The sequence below is a fragment of the Pogona vitticeps genome, chromosome 1 (assembly GCF_051106095.1).
Source record: "Pogona vitticeps strain Pit_001003342236 chromosome 1, PviZW2.1, whole genome shotgun sequence".
Classification (NCBI taxonomy): Eukaryota; Metazoa; Chordata; class Lepidosauria; order Squamata; family Agamidae; genus Pogona; species Pogona vitticeps.
This window is the reverse complement of record NC_135783.1, coordinates 130,475,476-130,494,006: the sequence shown is the minus strand read 5'-3', so window position 1 is coordinate 130,494,006 and position 18,531 is coordinate 130,475,476. Positions and strand designations below refer to the sequence as shown.

The 18,531-nt window shown below is 40.1% G+C and overlaps 1 protein-coding gene across 50 annotated transcripts in view; it reads left to right on the top strand.

The window, feature by feature from the left end:
* Nucleotides 1-18,531, top strand: part of MYT1L (myelin transcription factor 1 like) — a 416,618-nt gene that overhangs the window by 378,562 nt on the left and 19,525 nt on the right. For all 50 annotated transcript variants that reach the window (XM_073001026.2, XM_078389001.1, XM_073001007.2 and 47 more), the window contains 3 exons: nt 7,955-8,017; nt 14,127-14,210; nt 15,576-15,797. In XM_073001026.2, coding sequence (XP_072857127.1) covers nt 7,955-8,017; nt 14,127-14,210; nt 15,576-15,797 — 369 coding nt within the window. The remainder of the gene's footprint in view (nt 1-7,954; nt 8,018-14,126; nt 14,211-15,575; nt 15,798-18,531) is intronic.

The window sequence follows — 18,531 nt, the reverse complement described above, 5'->3', positions numbered from 1 at the left end:
AAGGTGTCATCCATGTATCGGAACCAGACTGTGGATGCGAAGGGTGCTGAAGCCAGGCCCTGTTTTTTGAAATGTTCCATGTATACGTTTGGTATAACCGGGCTGAGGGGGCTCCCCATGGCCACTCCATCTGTCTGTTCATAGAAATCATTATCCTAAAACTCAACAAAGCCTGGATCTCAGCACTGAACACTTTCACTTGACAGTTTGTCCTTTGATTTTGCTTGCTGGCATAGCTGCTAAATCTAAGACCTCAAAGCAAAAGCCAAAAGTTGTAAACCACCCAGAGTGGCCTTTGGTTACATGGGCAGTATCTAAATTAAATAAAATTAATAAATAAATAAGTCAATCGCATTTTGCTACTACAATAAGCAGTGGCATTACTTTAATTAATCATAGGCAATCTAAAGCCAGTTGCATTCTGATGACAATTCTGGATTTAAAAGGATGTCAACAATGTACATTTCAGACAAAGTAAGCAGCACTTATACAGAGGCAATGCCACTGTCTTCTACATTGTGCCTCAGAGGCTGACTACAAGGCCAGTTTTTAGTCCTCTGTTTGGATGACTGCACCCGACTGGTACACTCTTAATGACTATTAAAGACTCTTAAACACTCTTAAGGATATCTAGCAAAGATATCTTTGCTAGAGTGCACCAATCCTTCCCAAGAGCGTTCCTACCCACAGCTTTCTGGCCCCTGTCAAAGGGCTCCTACTTTTCTGGTGTGGGTAGAATCTTTCTCTGATTTGGATCAGTTCAAGTGCATGTGATCGCTGAAACTGATCAAAAGCAAACATTCCTATTTCAATGTATTCGCGAAGGCTTTCACAGCCGGGATCTAATGGTTGTTGTGGGTTTTTTTGATTTTTTTGGCCGTGTTCTGAAAGTTGTTTATTATTTATTTATTTATTTATTTATTTATTTATTTATTTATTTATTTATTTATTTATTTATTTATTTATTATGAATGAATGAATGAATGAATGAATGAATGAATGAATGAATGAATGGAATTTAGGGCTCTTTGGCCATGTTCTGAAGGTTGTTCTTCCTAACGTTTCACCAGTCTCTGTGGCCAGCATCTTCAGAGGAGATGCTGTTATCACTGATTGCCTATTTCAATTTGACAGTACCATGAAGTGGCATAATAAGCAAGCCACTTCAAGGTATTGGCAAATTAATCACTTCCCCTTCTCGGCAGAAGACAGGGGAAGTGATATTTCTTTTATTACTATGTTAAAAATTGTATGTAAATTATTGCTAATGTGTTACATCAGTTGCAAATTAATTAAGCAATCTTTGCTTTGCTTTGCTTTAAAAGGCCAGTCAAGAAATTGCCCACAGTTGAATTCATGGCAGGACAGGCAGGTGGTGTTTCAGTGATGTAGAAATTAGGTTGTGACATTCAGGTCCATGGGATCATCCGCCCCCACATTCTTTCTCGCTGATCATCCTCCATTTTTTGTTTTACATTATGAGATTAGCACTATATCACTTTATCACTAGGGCTGATATACTAATTCAGCACTATATTACTTCCGGATGAGATTAAAAACACACACACACACACAAATAAAATAGAAACAACCAAGACAAAACAAAATATGTTCCTGTGGTATGTGGTATTTCTCCACATTTCAAGAAGACACATTGTATTGAGTGAGAACACTGAACTCCCAAATCAATTCATAGTGATCTGTTATCACTGATTGCAAATGCAACTGTAATACAGGGATGCCAGTGTAGTCTCGTGTCGGGATCTGCAGATGAAGCCTTGTTGTAGGGATCTGCAGATGAAGCCTAATTGTCGGGATCTGCAGATGAAACCTAATTGTCGGGATCTGCAGATGAAACCTTTAGGGATCTGCAGATGAAGCCTAGTTGTAGGGATCTGCAGATGAAGCCTTTCCCCCCTCTTGACCAGCAAGGAGAAAGGAAAAGGCGAGGCACTCGAGTGTGTGTTTCAGGGCGTGATCCGGATGAACAAAAACAGCATGCTGTTCAGTGGGAAAAACTTCCCTTATCCGTCGCCGTATCCCCCTTTTATTGTCTACTACCTTTGCACTGGTTAATCAAAAACCATTTTAAACACAGGCAGGTTAATATCCTGAATACACAAGTATGGTAAACAGAGGGACCGGTAAACAGAGGCACGTAAATCCTAAATACACAAGGAGGGTAAACATTCCTGAATACAGAGCAGGGTAAACATAGACAGATAACACTTTAAATACACAAGTAAGTTAATACAATTTACCTAGAGACAGGAAATTATCCTAGATACCAAAGCAGGTCAATGATCATCCTTACTGGAAACTGACCTGGGCCCAAGCACAATGTGTGCTATATACATTGTAAAAGCATACAATTTCCCCACATCAGGGTGCTAGCACTGTGGCTGCAGCCGCCTCCTCAGGTTTGGCTGCTGGGGGTAGCGATCCAGCGACTTATGGCTCGCGTGCCCACAGAGAGGGCTCTGTGTGCCAGCTGTAGCACACATGTCATAGGTTCGTCATCACTGGTATATAGGTACAGTGTCCCCTTAAGACTATTTATGCCTCTCTAACAGGGGGGCCTTCTTATGGAAGAGTGTTGCAGGTTAGAAGGGGTTGCATGCAGGAGGAGCTATCATGGGTGTGTGTCCTGTATATAATTTCTCTCAAGCCCTTGAAAATCGAGGGCACCATGTATCAGTTCCTGTGTATTCATTTGGCCCCTGCCTGGAATCTATTCCATTGCTCCCCAGGATTCTTGGTATTTTCTTTTTAAGTTTTCATTTTTTAAAAAAGGAAACAGTATGTTAACATATAAGATGGGATGACACTGACTCTCAAGTGTAATTGTGACATTAGGAGACTTTTCCCTACCCTGATGAAGTAAACATTTTACATAGTTTTATGTGAAACAGACTAGATGCTGGTTAAAGTTTAGCTTCATTCAGTCAGCTAAAGAACAGTAAAATGAATTATTTTGGTTTTTTTGGTCAAGTATAAAGATGGGTATAAAATGTATCCTTAAGAGCCTAGAAAGGAGAGGCCTGCTTATGGGTAGGCTTGTAACCCAACTGCAAGGGTGTCTGAGTTGTTCCCCCAAGCAAGCATCAACCTTCTGCTGCAGTGCCACAAATTCAGGAGTGGTGCATCTCCCACTAGGGAGAGTATTAATGGTTCAAAAACAAACAGATGCTTATTACTATAACCCAAACACAGGAAGGTAAAATCTTTTTTTTTAAATACCTGGTTAGTTACAGAGTTTGTTGTAAGATGAGAAGGATCAGGGAGCGCTTTAAGAAGGGATTCTGTGATAGGGAAGCTGGTGTATTCTTCTCACAAACACCTATCCCAAGCCTGCTGGGGAAACAGTTCAAGGAGCAAATAAATACTATGTAAGTCTTCCAGGAAAATTGGCACTAAAGATATTTTTTCTGTGGAAAGTATAACAGGCAGTGGTGTGAGGCCAGCAGGGTTGACAAGCCAGCAGATTTCCAGGCCAAAACCTGAGAGCAGGAGGACGCAGAACCTATACTGTTCCACATACTACTGATGCCTTTGTACTGGTCCCGTGCAACTGGTGCCATCTGGAATGGGGAGATTATGAATATTTAGCCATTAAAGCCAGCACCCACATGCAAATCAAACTTTCTTCTCCTCCAGCACTGATAGCCTGGAGATTTGTCCCTCTTCTCGGAGATATGGGGAAACGTAGCACTTCCTTGTGACTCTGGCCAGTGCCCTGAGACCTGGTGGTCCTAGAGTTCAGGCCTTAGTGTGGGAATCCTTCCTCAGTAAGGCTGGCAGGAACCAAAAAACAAAGACCTGTGGAATGGACCCACAGGAAGCAGAAAGAAGCTTCGCCAGAAGCAGTTTAGCAATTGGAGTTGGCACTGAAGAGGAACGTAACACGATCCCTATATCTTTAGGCCCATGTAAAAAAAAGAAGAAACATGTCTATCATTCTGCTCCATGCCAGGACAAAGAGGAGCCTCAGGCTGGAATTCGTGCATGAAGTCTGTCCCCACAGTCTTCTGGCTCATGATTCTCATGCAGCAATTCTTGCATGTTGTCTTTTACAGAGGAACGGCAGGGTCCTCCACATCAGTCCTCGATGACCCTGACGGGAGTGAGAACATTCTTTGTTTGAGGCATATTTATCCTCGGACTGCCCCGCACATGACTTATATTTTCAGGGGTTGTCTGCCTTCGGGACTTGACTGTCCCCATAGCCCATAATGGTTTGAGGCAGCCTTTCCTCTGTCTTGGGTGTGTGGTCAGCCATGGTGATTCTTGAGAAATCTGGGAGCACATCAGAAATGATTCTTAGAATGCTAGTAAAGAGGCCCCATCACATCGGGTCCAGACGGGTGCGGTTCTGAGGCTACCCTCGTAGTTTAGGTAAGGGGTTCGTTTTTTGCCAAGTAAGAGAGCAGTGGTGGAGACATAGCTGTTTACAGATTGATTTTTATGCCACAAATTCAGTTACAGTGGTGCCTCGCATAACGAGCGCACCGTTTAACAATGAATCCGCATAGCGATGCGGATTTTGCGATCGCTAATGTGATCGCATACCGATGTTTCCAATGGACAAAAATCACTTTGCGACGATCGAAGCGTTTCGCTTACCGATTTTTGCATAGCGATTTTTTTAAACAGCTGATCGGCGGTTCCAAAATGGCCGCTGAACGCCCAAAATGGCCGCGCGCAGCGTTTTCGCGCCCTGCCCTCGCTTAACGAGGGTGCGAAAATGGCGGCGCTATGGAGAAACTTCGCTGAACGGTGAGTTTGGGCCCCATTGGAACGCATTAAACGAAGTTTAATGCGTTCCAATGGGTTTTTACTTTCCGTATAGCGATGTTTCCCCATAGCAACGGTTAATCCAGAAGGGATTAACCTCGCTATGCGGGGCACCACTGTAGTTGGTAATTGCCAAAAGCGCTGTTATCGGTGCTCAGTGATGTGGTGCTTCACAATAATGCTGAATCTTCAACAGGATCAGGCCTTCCACGACTTACGTAAAATAGAGGCTTATGGCTTTTATAGGAATTGCAATTCTGGTGTCTTTTGGCCATAAATGATTATGTGGGGACATTAACGGTTCCCCACTAAGAGTACAAGAGTGCAGCAAGCAAATTGCATTTTCAGGTTAGCAGAGACACATATTAATTAGAAGGTTATTACAATTAGACATATGGAGTTCTGTGGAATTTTTAAAAATTGAAAAACCATGATAAATTTACAATGTCCTCAGAGCAAGCAGGTTTTTGAGAATCACATTTATGGACTGAGGTGAAGAGAATAGAATAAAAGTTTGTTTTAAAGAATTTTTCTGTTGACCAGTTTTCAAGTCGTAGGTTTATTTTTTCTCTTCCCAATGATATAATATCTTAACTGAACTCATGCTGAGGTGAGGAAAATATAATTCATTTTGTCAGCGCCCTGGATGAATCCTATTGCAAATAATGCTTTATGTATGCAGTAATACCTCTCGTGTCATCTTTTTTTCTGAAAATAAACATTGTGGGGGAAATGTAATCCAATTCAGAGACTTAAAGTACAGTATTACCGATTAATAAAGTAGTCATCAACTGAGAGAATGAATATGCTGTCTTTTTCTTTGCCCCTTCAGTCGCCATTTTTAAAATACTACAGATGCTTGCTCGTTGCTGATAAATAAAACTTGCAGTTTAAGTCAGCCCTAGATTTAGGGAAGCTCAGTTTAGCAGAAAGCATCGTCATTATGTTTGATAGCTCAGGCCTTTAAAAATTCAGTAAAACAGATTCATGTGAGTTGCACAGAAATTTAATATTCTGCACTAGAGCAACAGGAATACTTGAGCTGTGAAGCCCATGGGCCCTGGTACTTCTAAAGTTTATCCTCATATTTCACATTTTGGGGGGAGTTTGATCTAAAGGTAAAAAATATTCTCATTGAAAAATAAATCCCAGCCTTAAATCGCTGTAACTTGATAATTAAATACTGCATTGAAAATGCTCGCTAGTGGAGCATAAGAAAGGTACGGCGGGAGGAGGGGAAGCACAGAGTTGAGCAAGAAGCCTCAGGAGTGGAGTCACCATGACAACACAGCTATAGTCTGGCCTGCAGGACTCTCTTCTGTCAAAGGGAGAGGGAGCTCGGATCCCATTCGGTAGCCTTGTTTGGGGATGGTGGAAGCTGCCCGCCCAAATCCACAAAGCGTAACTAGGATAGGACTTGCTGTAAATGTGAACAGGGCCATATCCTGTTTGCCACAGTCCCATCTGCCTTTGCTAGGCCAAGTAATGGCATGCTGCATTATTTGTGGGAAGGACTCTTTCTCCCTCCTCCATGCCTCCGCTAGTTCTGTATACTACGCAGCAAAGGGGTAACCATTTTAATATTATTTTTAACCCAATGAAAAGATTGGGGTGGCATTGGAGAATAATAAATATAATAATAAATTTAATAAATAATTTAATAATAAATAAATAAATAAATAAATAATTTAATAATAAATAAATATAATAATAAATTTAGCATTCCCCCCCCCCCCGGTTTCAAACTTCAGCTGTATGAATTCCACCTTCCTGGCTTTAATATGTTAGTATTGAGACAGGCATAAAAACAGAACAAAGAAGAGAAAAGTATCCCTAGATGCCAAAACATGATTTTAAACAAACAACTGTTTTCTTCAGAATTTTCACTGGCTTTTGGAGGTCACAAATTCATAGGATCTCCTTAAGTTAGAAGTGATGGCACATAACAACAAATGCAACTCTGTGGACTACAGAATAAACCATGCCTTAATTTCAAGGGGATACCAAAATCCCCCTTTCTCCTGCAAACCTGAGATAATGTATTAAATAGTTTAAATAATATGCTTTCAAATATGAACTTTGGTTTTGCCACAGGAAGGCAGTAGAGATCATTTTCATTCTATATCTGTAGCTTTCTGCTGCTGTTAAAAACACTTCTCTTCTGGGAAAAAGCAGTCTAGTTGCCTGAACAGCATCCCTTGCCAGCAGCACTATTGCTGGCGTCATTAATACAGTAACTACCAACAAAATACTGTATTTAATTTTAGTATTGTCCCTACATTAATATTAGGATAGCTATTATTCTACTACAAGTTGGTGGCACATGTCCAGTGACTGGCGGTAGGTTGATATTTGTGCACCGCTAATAGGTAGTCCAGGAAATTCCTCTTTTACCAACAAATATCACAGATATCCAGAACCTGCAGAAGTGACATTAGTCCAGCATTCTTGGTTGGCTTCATCAGACACCAGCTATAGTGAGTGACCCAACAGAGGCCCAACACACACAAAAAACCTTGACTACTTGCCCAGTTGTTCATCCCTGTTGCTATTGCTGCCTATTTGCCTGCCCCCATTTGTAGTGAGAGGAAGGAGATATGTGCACCCACTCTAGATACATAAATGACACAGAAAGGCAGATGAGCAGATAGATAACCACAGTAGTAGCAAAGCAAAGATTTGCTCACTGAGCACATCTTGTCCATTGGACTCATAAAACCCTGATCAACACTAGTTAAAGCAAAGTGTGCTGCTTATATACCGCCCCATAGCGCTTCTAACACTCTCTGGGTGGTTTACAAGTTAATTATGCAGGCTGCACATCCCCCCAACCCCACAAGCTGGGTACTCATTTCACCGACCTCTGAAGGACAGAAGGCTGAGTCAACCTTGAGCCAGCTACCTAGGATTGAACCCCTGGTTGTGAGCACAATTTTGGCTGCAGTACAGCAATTTAACCACCGTGCCATGAGGGGTCCTGGTTAACATAAAAACACAGTTTTTTGTGTGCAATCCAGTTTTATTTCAATTGGAAAGATGAATAAGATTTCTATGAAAGGTACCTTTAATGTTGTTCAAATGCCAAGATTTCTGATGATAGATGATGTGTAGGTTTTTAATTTCTCCAGAGAAAGTTACTCTTGCTCATTATTTCTTTTAGGTGTCCTACACCTGGTTGTGATGGCTCTGGGCATATTACTGGAAATTATGCTTCACATCGAAGGTAAGTAGAAAAAAATGAATTCTTCATGAGAGTAATTTCCAATTGGTAGATCATATTGCACCATGAGGAGACAAGACACATTGGAAAAGGCAGCAATGTGAGGAGAAGTTGAAGGCAGCATGAAAAGACGACGGCTGAACATGAAATGGACTAACTAAGTAAAGGAAGCCTTTTTATGGCAAGTCCTGAATGGGGCTGTCAATGACAGTACCTAATTGTGGAGGTCACTAATTCAGGGGGTCACCATATGTCAGTGGTGACTTGGACACATATGACAACAATGACTCAGCTTGGCCTTACACCTGAACCACTAGAACTGCTAGGAAAGGACATTGAGGGCCATGAGTGTCATATTATCTACATTCTGTTTTCTGAAATTACTGCAGTCTTCAAAGTGACTTCACAAAAGATAGAATATAACAGTTGTATTCATTATAAAAATGAATAAATCAAAACAATTGAGAATCCAGTTCCAAGTAATTCGTACACTATAAGCAGCACTCTAATATGACAGCATAAATAAAAAGTTGCAATCCATTTAACCATCTTAGCAAAAATCACCAGCAGAGCAAATTAAGAATGCAGCGTAATAGATGCTAAAAAGCTACAAACTCCCAGAGCAATCAGATTTTAAACAAAAGAAATCAGTAGCTGCCAAATGTAAAACACAACATAGATGATGAAGTGCATAAACTAGACCAAGATGACAAGATAAAGTTTTCTATGGCAGTTGCATATTAATAAACTATCAGTTAATTGTGTGCCACTCCTAACTAATGAAAATACCAGTCAGATTTCAGATTACAAAACATAAAAAATACCAGGTGCAGAGGTATCAAAGAATAATCTCATTAAAGGTTCGTAGAGGGGCAGTTTAGGATCTTCCAAAAACAAACACATATTTGGGAGAAGCCTGAAAAACAGCTGTGCTTCATACCTCCCAGATCAGGCTTCACTTTAACCAAAAATGATTAATTCACATTAGTGGGAAAATACCTTTTGAGAATAAGTGATTCTTAGTGACAACATACCTTAGTGGGGAGTTTTACACGGTGACAATATTCCACTGTTGATAAGGATTTACTAGAAATGTTTAGAAAGAGTCCAGACTTGAGGACAGATTGTCAACATGATACAACAATGTTGGCCCACAACCTCAGTTCAGGATGTCAGATATCTTACTCTGTCGATGCACATACATATTCACATACATCCTGATAGGTTTCTTGTCACTGCAGGTTTTTTTTCACTAAGCCATTAGAGATTTTAAGAAATGACAGATATGTTTAAAATGATAACAGTAGTGAAGGCCAGAGGGTGCTGTGAAGGTATCACTGGGCATTAGCTTGAGAAGATCATTAACAAGGGGACTGAAAATAAAACAGCCAACATTATAATACCTTTGTACAAAATGCTGGTAAGGCTACGCCTGGAGTACAGTTCTGGTCGCCGCACCTTAAAAAATGCATCGTGGAATTGGAAAAGGTGCAGAAGAGAGCGATTCAAATGATGACTGTGCTGGGGCACCTCCCTTATGAGGAAAGGCTACAGCGTTTGGGGCTCTTTAGTCTAGAGAAAAGACGCCTGAGGGGGGACATGATCAGAGATGTATAAAATTATGCAGGGAATGGATAAAATGGATAGAGGGAAGCTCTTTTCCCTCTCACACAATATGAAAACCAGGGGACATCCACTCAAATCGAGTGGTGGGAGAGTGAGAACAGACAAAAGAAAATAATTTTTTACCCAGGGTGTTGTTAGTCTGTGGAACTCCTTGCCACCGGATGTGCTGATGGGCTCTGGCCTGGATGCCTTTAAAAGGGGATTGGACAGATTCCTAGAGGAAAAGTACCATCGCAGGTTACAAGCCATGATGGGGATGTATAATCTCTAGGCTTAAAAGGAAGGGACCTCCAAATGCCAGATGCAGGGAAAGGGAATCAGCAGAAAGGATCTCGTTTCGTGTACTCCCCAAGGCATCTGGTGGGGCCACTGTCAGATACAGGAAGCCAGACTAGGTGGGCCCTTGGCCTGATCCAGCAGGGCTTTTCTTATGTTCTTATCCAGTCACCTAGCCATGTACCTTTGGGCTAATATATCCAGTATCCTTTAAATATTCATAGATCTTACAAATAAAAAATAATGGGAAATCTCACTGTTTTAGTCTGTTTCCAGTGCATGTGATTTCTGGAAATGAACCAAAGCAAGGCTTCCTCTTTTGATTTGCCAATAGGAGCCCCTTATATGTGGGATCAGAATCTGCTGATTCACTTATCCACAGTCTGAAAATATTAAAAGAAAAATCCCCAAAATATCTATTTCTCAAAATGTCATTACCAGATATAGTCACTAGAGGGAATCAGAGACCGTGCTATACATAGCACATTCACTATTATAATTGAGTTTGCTATAGTCTGCATTTTCCAGCATCCATATGGATGTGTTAGAGGAGTAAATCAGCATTGTATCACTTTAAAAAGAGCTTAAGGTATGTGCATTACAAGTTAGGTATACCTAATACACATACCTGATGTATGCCGTCCTTGTAATACATGTACCTAATACTGTTTTTAAAGTGATGCAGTGCATATTTGCTGCTCTTATACTAAAACAATCACTTCTTTGGTCTCTCCACAAAGTCAAGGAAATGTTTGATTTACCAATGTTGCGAAGTGGCTCTCTTTTAAAGTTGCTTTATGATGTTGGCAAATCAGCAGCAGGCTGCTATGGAACAGATACGTTCACTTGAGGTCCCTTTGCCATTTGGATGCAGAGATTGCACCAAATGGCACATGAGATCTCCTGCCGGCCCTATTTAGCCCGATCCAGCCCCATCCAATCGGCACATGCAGATGTCTAAGCAATACTATGCAATAATGCCTGATTTATGTCTTATTAATGAAAACTGTTCTGAAAGAATGAATTTATGATGTTGGAATGATGTACATCAATTGTATTAAAGAAAATAGCAAGATGTTGCCATGTGATAATAACATGATACAAGGGAGTGGGGATAAGATAAGAAAAAGAGTTTTTTTCCTTGAAAGTTTTAGAAAAGTAGTCATATGCATCTGTGCAAGCATATCATGGGGGGGGGGGAAATAAAGAATAAAAAAAGACAACAATGTTGTGAGACACTAAATGCTGTTATATTTTAATGTGAGCTTTTATAAATGTATAAAAACCAATTGTGACGTTTACCCCGTGGCCCCTGCTTGCTTCACCAAACACAGAGCTCATGAAGGTATCTTAACAGGCCCTTTTCCTCGCTGCCAACAGTTGATCTCTTTATCAACCTATATTTCCTATGAAAGACTGAGGTCCATTCAGTTGTTAACTTTTAAACAGAAACAGGTTTATTGATTACAAGTTGTTTTAGGAATAGTTCTTAAGCACATTCTTAAAGTTACACAAAGCTTCAGTATTTTTACTTTAACCTCTTCTATCTTAATTAATACAGGTCACACTCTGACTAATCACTCCCTAAACACTCTCTCTGCCTCAAACCCCCCAAAACTCTTTTTTCCCCAACTCTGTCTCTGACTGAACTCTCTAGACTCTAACTAACTCTGAACCCTCCCAATATGTGAGGGTTCAACTTCAGGCTCCTTCTTTGGTTCAAATAAATCAGGAGATTTTTGTAATTTAGAAACAGGTGTGATGTTCATTGGTGTGTTCAACAAATAACCAGTGTCAACAAAATTGTTCCAACACTTTTCTCCTTCTGACAACTGGTCAGTCAGGGGCTTCCTTTCTTCATCTAGGAACGGGTTCCCTTCACCCAGGTTCCATGGACCCGACCAGTCTACCGATAAGTTCGGGTTCACCGTCTGTCCTGCTTCACTTTCCAGCAGGGGCATAGTGTCGTCGTCCCAGCCATCCCCCCACACGGAGCATCCGATGGGTGTGTGGGTCAACCAGGGTCCCCCCCTGTATCCCTTCCTCCTCATTGTGATTGGGTTTGTTAGAAATTTGAAGCAGCTCCTCTCTTTTGGCGGGAAATGACAACTGAGCCTCTTTTGAAATATTATCAGATTTATTTGGTTTAACATTTGGTGATTCCACAACAACTTCTATGTGTTCATAACAAGTGAGATTGGGCAACTGTCCAGAGTGGGAAGACGAGAACTCCATCTGTAAATTGGCAAGGTTCATTGAGGGGCTGGTCCAAAACGTTCCCTCATTGGAGCACTCCAAACCTCATAAATTGTCCCGTAACAAGAGCGTCTGGCCCAATCTCCCTCCGGTGGTGGTTGGCTGAAGGATTATTCTCGTTTGATCACCTTCCTCAAGTGACCTTGCCCCCAAGGGAAAACCACCACTGTTCATTCTTGAGTGTCTGTTACAGTCACCCTCTTTTCTTTTTTATCCGGATTGAGTAATAATCCTCCTACACTTAAATTGGGAAAGTTTTCTAATAACCCACATGTTCTTCCATATCTAAGCTCTTCCTCTTTTCCCTCTTCTTCCCTTCTTTCATTTTTCTCCCCCTCTCCTCTGATCTTTTATATCCTCCTCCCACACTGGTAGAGTTAACTCCTCCTACTCTTTCCCTTTTACAAGTCGGGTCAGGTGGTAATCTTCCTACCTGTCACGTTCCCGGGGGTTACAATAGCCGAAGTCCGATAAACCAGTCCAAGGTCAGAGATACCAAGAATGCAAAGCCAAAGTCCCGAAACAAACTTATAGAGTGCAGTCCAATGTCAAAGTCCAGGGTCAGATACACAGTCAGAGTCCAGAGTTCAGAGTACAATACCAACGTAGTCCAGGGTCAAGGTCCAAAGTCCAATACCAGCGCAGTCCAGGTTCAAGGTCCAGAGTTCAGAGACAGGAACAAGAGACGTGGATGCCAGCCAAGGTTTTGACTCCTTGCTTCCACGAAGTTTCTGGCTTCACTGAAGCTTGTTTTATACTAAAACAGCTCCTTGAGCTGTTGGAAAGCTCTCTCTTCTGCTAGTACTCAGGACTAGGTGACCGTAGGTCCCTGTGGAAAGCCTTAGAGCGATCCTCTGCTCTTCTTGCCCTTAGTCTTTTCCGAAGCCTGCCCCGAAGCCTGTCTGCTGTGGAGGGAGAATCTGGAGGCTGCTCAGCTGTTTCCGATCTCTCCACATTCTCCTCAGCCACAGTTAACCCTTTTGGGTCCAGATCTTTGGAAGCACTCATGACACTACCTTCAAATTAGGGAAATCCACGATACCTCAGTTCCGAACGTCCACCATTGTCATGACTTTGATAATTAAAAGCTATAGGCAAGCCGTGATGGACAGCGGGGAGTTGGGTGGGATGTGTGGATTCACAGAATACTACTTGAAGAACCATGGTCACAGGTAAGCTCTCTTTCTTCTTTGCGGTCTCTGTGAATGCACACAAATGTGTTAAACTGCACCTGCGCAGGACTCTTCGGAATATTCTAGATCTTAAATAACTGACCAATAAAACATTTCCCCATGGCACACATGCTCTGCCCGCCTGCATTCCGAGATCAAAACCAGAAATTTTAACAAATTAATAAGCTCTAAGTGACACGAAGAAGTCCAATTGCAGCGGTGGCAAAAGATCTGCCATGTAATCTCACTCTTATATCTGAGGGAGTGGATTTGATCCATGAAAGCTCACATTAAATATAACGGTTACTCTTGAACATGCCACAATATTTTTGTCTTTTTAATTTTTCTTTTGTTTTTGTGTGATTGCCTTGAAAGAGTTATTCATTATTTTCCTCTTCTACTTACTATCTTCACCAGTCATAAGCTGCACATAGCTTCCTGAGTATCCCAGCACAAGTTCTTCTGAATCAAACTCACATTTTAGTTGAAGATTCTATTAGCTGAGAGATTTAATGGAGTTGCTTTCAAAGAATCTAGATCCATAGGAAGCCTAAATGGTGCTCCTAGTTTCATTTACAGTGCGGAGGAAATCACGCCTTACAGCTTCGTATTCTGGTTGAATTTTACCATTGCTTTTTGAGGTGTGGGAACTATCTGAGTCAAACTGTTGAAAGCAGGATGTAGCGCACAACTGGTTTTCATAGAAAGCATATCTCTTTAGAAAGCTTTATGTTATATTTAGAAACAAGGAGTTTCATCTTTAAATGTTTTGTTTCGCTCAGTCTTTCTGGTTGTCCACGAGCAAAGAAAAGTGGAATCAGGATAGTACAAAGCAAAGAAGATAAGGAGGATCAAGAGCCAATTAGGTAAGCATGCATCCAAGCAACTGTGTGTATAATTAACCCAACTGTATCATCTGCCTGTTTCCTCTTTATGCTTTGTTTAAAAGATAATTGCCATCCTACATACTTTTATTTACACTTATGCCTAAAGTTTATTGCTTTTAAATCAGTGAAACCTCATAAATAGAGTTTTCACTATTGCCTTTAAATCAGTGAAGTAATTCATCATCATCATCTTAGAACTGTAGAGCTGGAAGGGACCTTATGGATCATTGGGTCCAGCCCCTGTCAAGGAGGCATGGTGGAAAACAAACTTGCAAATTCTGTCTCCACAATCAGAGACCTAAACCACTGAGCTGTCTCATAAATAGTGCTTTCACCATCTAGCTTGATGATCAGCATCTTACCAAACACTTCTTCTGAAACAGTAATGGAATTACTCTAAAAGCTGATGGAGACATTTTTTTTGATAAAGGGGTTTTACTCATGGATGTATTAGCCATGAGCAGATGGTGCTCCAAATCTATAATCTGCATTTTCCATGCATGGTTATAAGGGAGAATTTGAGGAAAGCCTAGGAATGCTTTGTTTTTCCATAATGGCATTGAAGCTGTGATCCAACATTTTCTTTTTATGCATGTTTGCATACCACTTGTCCGCTTTGCCCGACAGTATTGCATGACACTGCAAGCAGTGGTATTTGCTGCTGAGGGATTTTTTCAAAAGCAATCATTTCAAGGCAGCTGTTAAAAATACAGCAGGGAAAGAATGTGTGAGGTGTGTGGGTGTGCATTTTTGGTTTTTTGAATAATCACAAAAATAGAACCAAAACTGCAAGAAACACAGTTTGTTCCTATCGTAGCTCATGGGTAGATTAGCTATGATGAGAGGGGCCATCAGTTAAAGCTGTGTTTCCCCTTATGAATTAGTATTTTCTATTTGAAGCTTTTCTACTTTAGAAAAGCAATTGGAAACATGTAGAAGTGATGACAAAATACCAAGCCTGCTATCTTTATAAGCCTGAGATGAAAAATCTCAGATCTTTTCACCAATTATTTGTATTTTCGTGGAGTCTGTTCCAGAGTGAAGCAGGTCCGCTTTTATAGTAACAAAGCTTCCCCTACTGGGAATGCAATACTGTACTGTATACTACTACATTGACATTACTGTACATGTAATTTGCTAGAGTATGTCCACCCATGAATTTTTTTTCATTTGTTTGTATTGCATTTCTTTCTAAGAGTGGTGTTTTGGTTTCATTTGGTTTGTTTAAACCATAAAGCATGATGGTTCTTTTTTTTATGTGGGATTTATTTTGACTTTGTTGTAGAGGCTGCCAGGTATATGATGGCAAGACAATAAAGTTTATTTCATCTATCTGCTATCCAGATGTCCAGTTCCTGGTTGTGATGGTCAGGGTCATATAACTGGAAAATATGCATCTCATCGTAGTGCATCAGGGTGTCCTCTAGCCACTAAAAGGCAAAAGGATGGGTACTTGAATGGCTCCCAGTTTTCTTGGAAGTCAGTGAAGACGGAAGGCATGTCATGTCCAACCCCGGGATGTGATGGCTCAGGGCATGTCAGTGGTAGTTTTCTCACACACAGAAGGTGAGTAGCTGCAGTGTTTTATTGCCATGTTTGTTCCCAAGTGATTCAAATAAGCATGATCTCTATTGGTTTTGGTGTATTTACCTATTTTCATTGAGTTTTAACATTACAGTTCTGTGAAAACACATAAATCAGAGTTCCTAGATAATCTAGATAGAGCTATAAAGTTAAAATAAATTAAAGAGGTATATTATTCTAATAACAACACCCCAGTCCTGCTATTATTTACTTACAACCAGTTAATCTGAGTCCCACATGCCAGTCTTTGGTATTATGTAAACCTGAAGAAGGTCTCCATTGTTTTTATATAGCTCTATAAAGTCCCATTCACATCAACAGCAGGGACAGTTCAATTCTAAAAGATAACAACAGCAGCATTCCAGTTGACTCCTAAAAAACAGTCTTCAAAGAAGATCGTTATGAGAGATATTCCAAATCATCTTAGAAGTCAAGGCTACTACTTATCCTTCTTTTCTTTTCTTTTTTCTGAGCACCATTATCAAGAGCCACATCTATTTAGGAGTTTTACATATTTGCATTGCCTTTAATTTGCTATGGAAAATAGGGAGTACATATAGACGAATGTCACCATTCTTGACAAAACGTAACTTAACGTATTTTTCATGGTTCCATAATATCTTTTAAGGATGCAAATAGCCTTGCCAATCTTCTGTTGTGTCTAAAAATCCATTGGAATTATTAATGTACCTAACCAACCACACGACCTCATCGCATCCTCACATTTCCAGTATGTTGTTGGTCAATGGGCAGAAAACTCCATTCGTATAACTATTGGGGCTGACTGGGAACCATTCCAATATATCTGCAATACCATTTTGTGGTCCCAGTACTTATCCTTGTTCAGGAAATATCTGTGTTCATGAGTATCTCAACAGTGCATGGTTCTATTTTAGAAATTTTCTGTAACACCTGTAAAATAGGAAAAATACTAGAAGGAGCTTAGTCTTAAACTTAGTTTCTAGTTTATTAAACTTTCTCTAGAACCTAAATCCTGAGCAGTACTAAGTTGTTCTTTGTCAGTGAACTACAAAAGATTAGCCATAAATGATGCCCAATTAATGGAATTTACTTATACATTACCGTATTTTTCGCTCCATAAGACGCACCTTTCCATAAGACACACCAATTTTTAGGAGAAGAAAACAGGAAAATATAATCTGTTTTCTTCGCTCCATAAGACGCACAGACTTTCCACCCCCCTGTTTTGTGGGGGAAAAGTGTGTCTTATGGTGCGAAAAATACGGTACTTCAAGAACCCTGGGAAAAATCCAGTGTTACATGTGGAACCTTTCAGTCAGGCAGCTGAAGTTTCTCCCATGTTCCTCCCCATTGTGGCCCCATATCTCGCATCTGTTCCAGAGAATTCACTGATCCTCTGGAGCTGATTGGGAATGTGTGTCAGAAGTCATTCTGTCAAGTTGGAGAAATTGATTGGATTGTGTAGATGATTTGAGATGAAGGAGAGAAAACCACATTAATAGGGAATACATTCTAATATTTGATGGGACAGTTTTCATAATGAAAAATCTACACAGAAGTAATGACTTCTTCTGAAACATAGATTTTGCAGCGTGTTAGCTTAACACCGTTGTTTGCTTCTACTGTAGTCACTTTACATTCAAAATTGTAAAAAGCATACATCCCACTGGCGTTTTTTAAATTCTTTCCTCACAATTACTAACATAAATTAGAGCCCCAGTTCTATCCAGATGTTTGTTATACATTGGGCTAAAATAAAAATGCAAACAGAGGAGTGAGCCAGATGCTGTGTTGCCATTTCCATCCCTTTAGCATTTAAAATTGCATGGAGCACATGCATGAATAGAGGGCACTTTTCTTTCCATAATGTCGCCCTGCACACCCAGTAGGCAGCAAAAGCAGCCAGAGATCTGTACGGCTAGCATCCCCGTCTTTTATGTTCATTTTACCCAAGCTTATATTTTCTGAATGAGACTTTCTGAAACTTTGTTTTCCCATTTTTAAGACAAAATACAATTAACGTCTACTTTAGGACTAAAATGTATATTGAGACATTGGTGCATAGGTGTTATGTGTGTTCATGGGAAAAGTTGCTGAAGCTCTACTGAAATTAATACTAATCGCTACACCTAATTTTTAAAGATTCTTCAAGAAAAAATCTATTTTAAACTATAGTCTTTTAATCTCATATTTAGTAGTCTTACATTTAAAGTTTTAAAATGTACTGAATGTTATTTTCCATAAATTTGACATTCTTTTAATAGTGTAGTTAATTGAAAATGATTATTATATCAATCATATGTTTCCCTTTCCTGACAGAGACTGCTATTCTGCCAATTGTAAATCAAGACAAATATTTAGTTCAAAAGACATACACATGCTTTAAGAATAATTTCCTATATTAGCTAGCCAGTTTGTCAGAAAATACTACTTGCTGTATATTATTTACTTGAGTTTAAAATTCTTTAAATATGAAGGTAGGGTGTTGTATGTTTTAATAACTGTGTTATTTACAAAGATAACTTGACAGTAAGCCAAAGAAGGAAATATGAAAAAGGCTACTCTACTAGAGCACAAATTCTCCCAGCTACTGTGTTTCCCCAAAAATAAGACAGGGTTTTATATCAATTTTTGCTCCAAAAATGCATTAGGGCTTATTTTCAGGGGATGTTTTATATTTTTCATGGACAATAATCTACTTTTATTCAAATACAGTCATATCATTTTCTGGTTG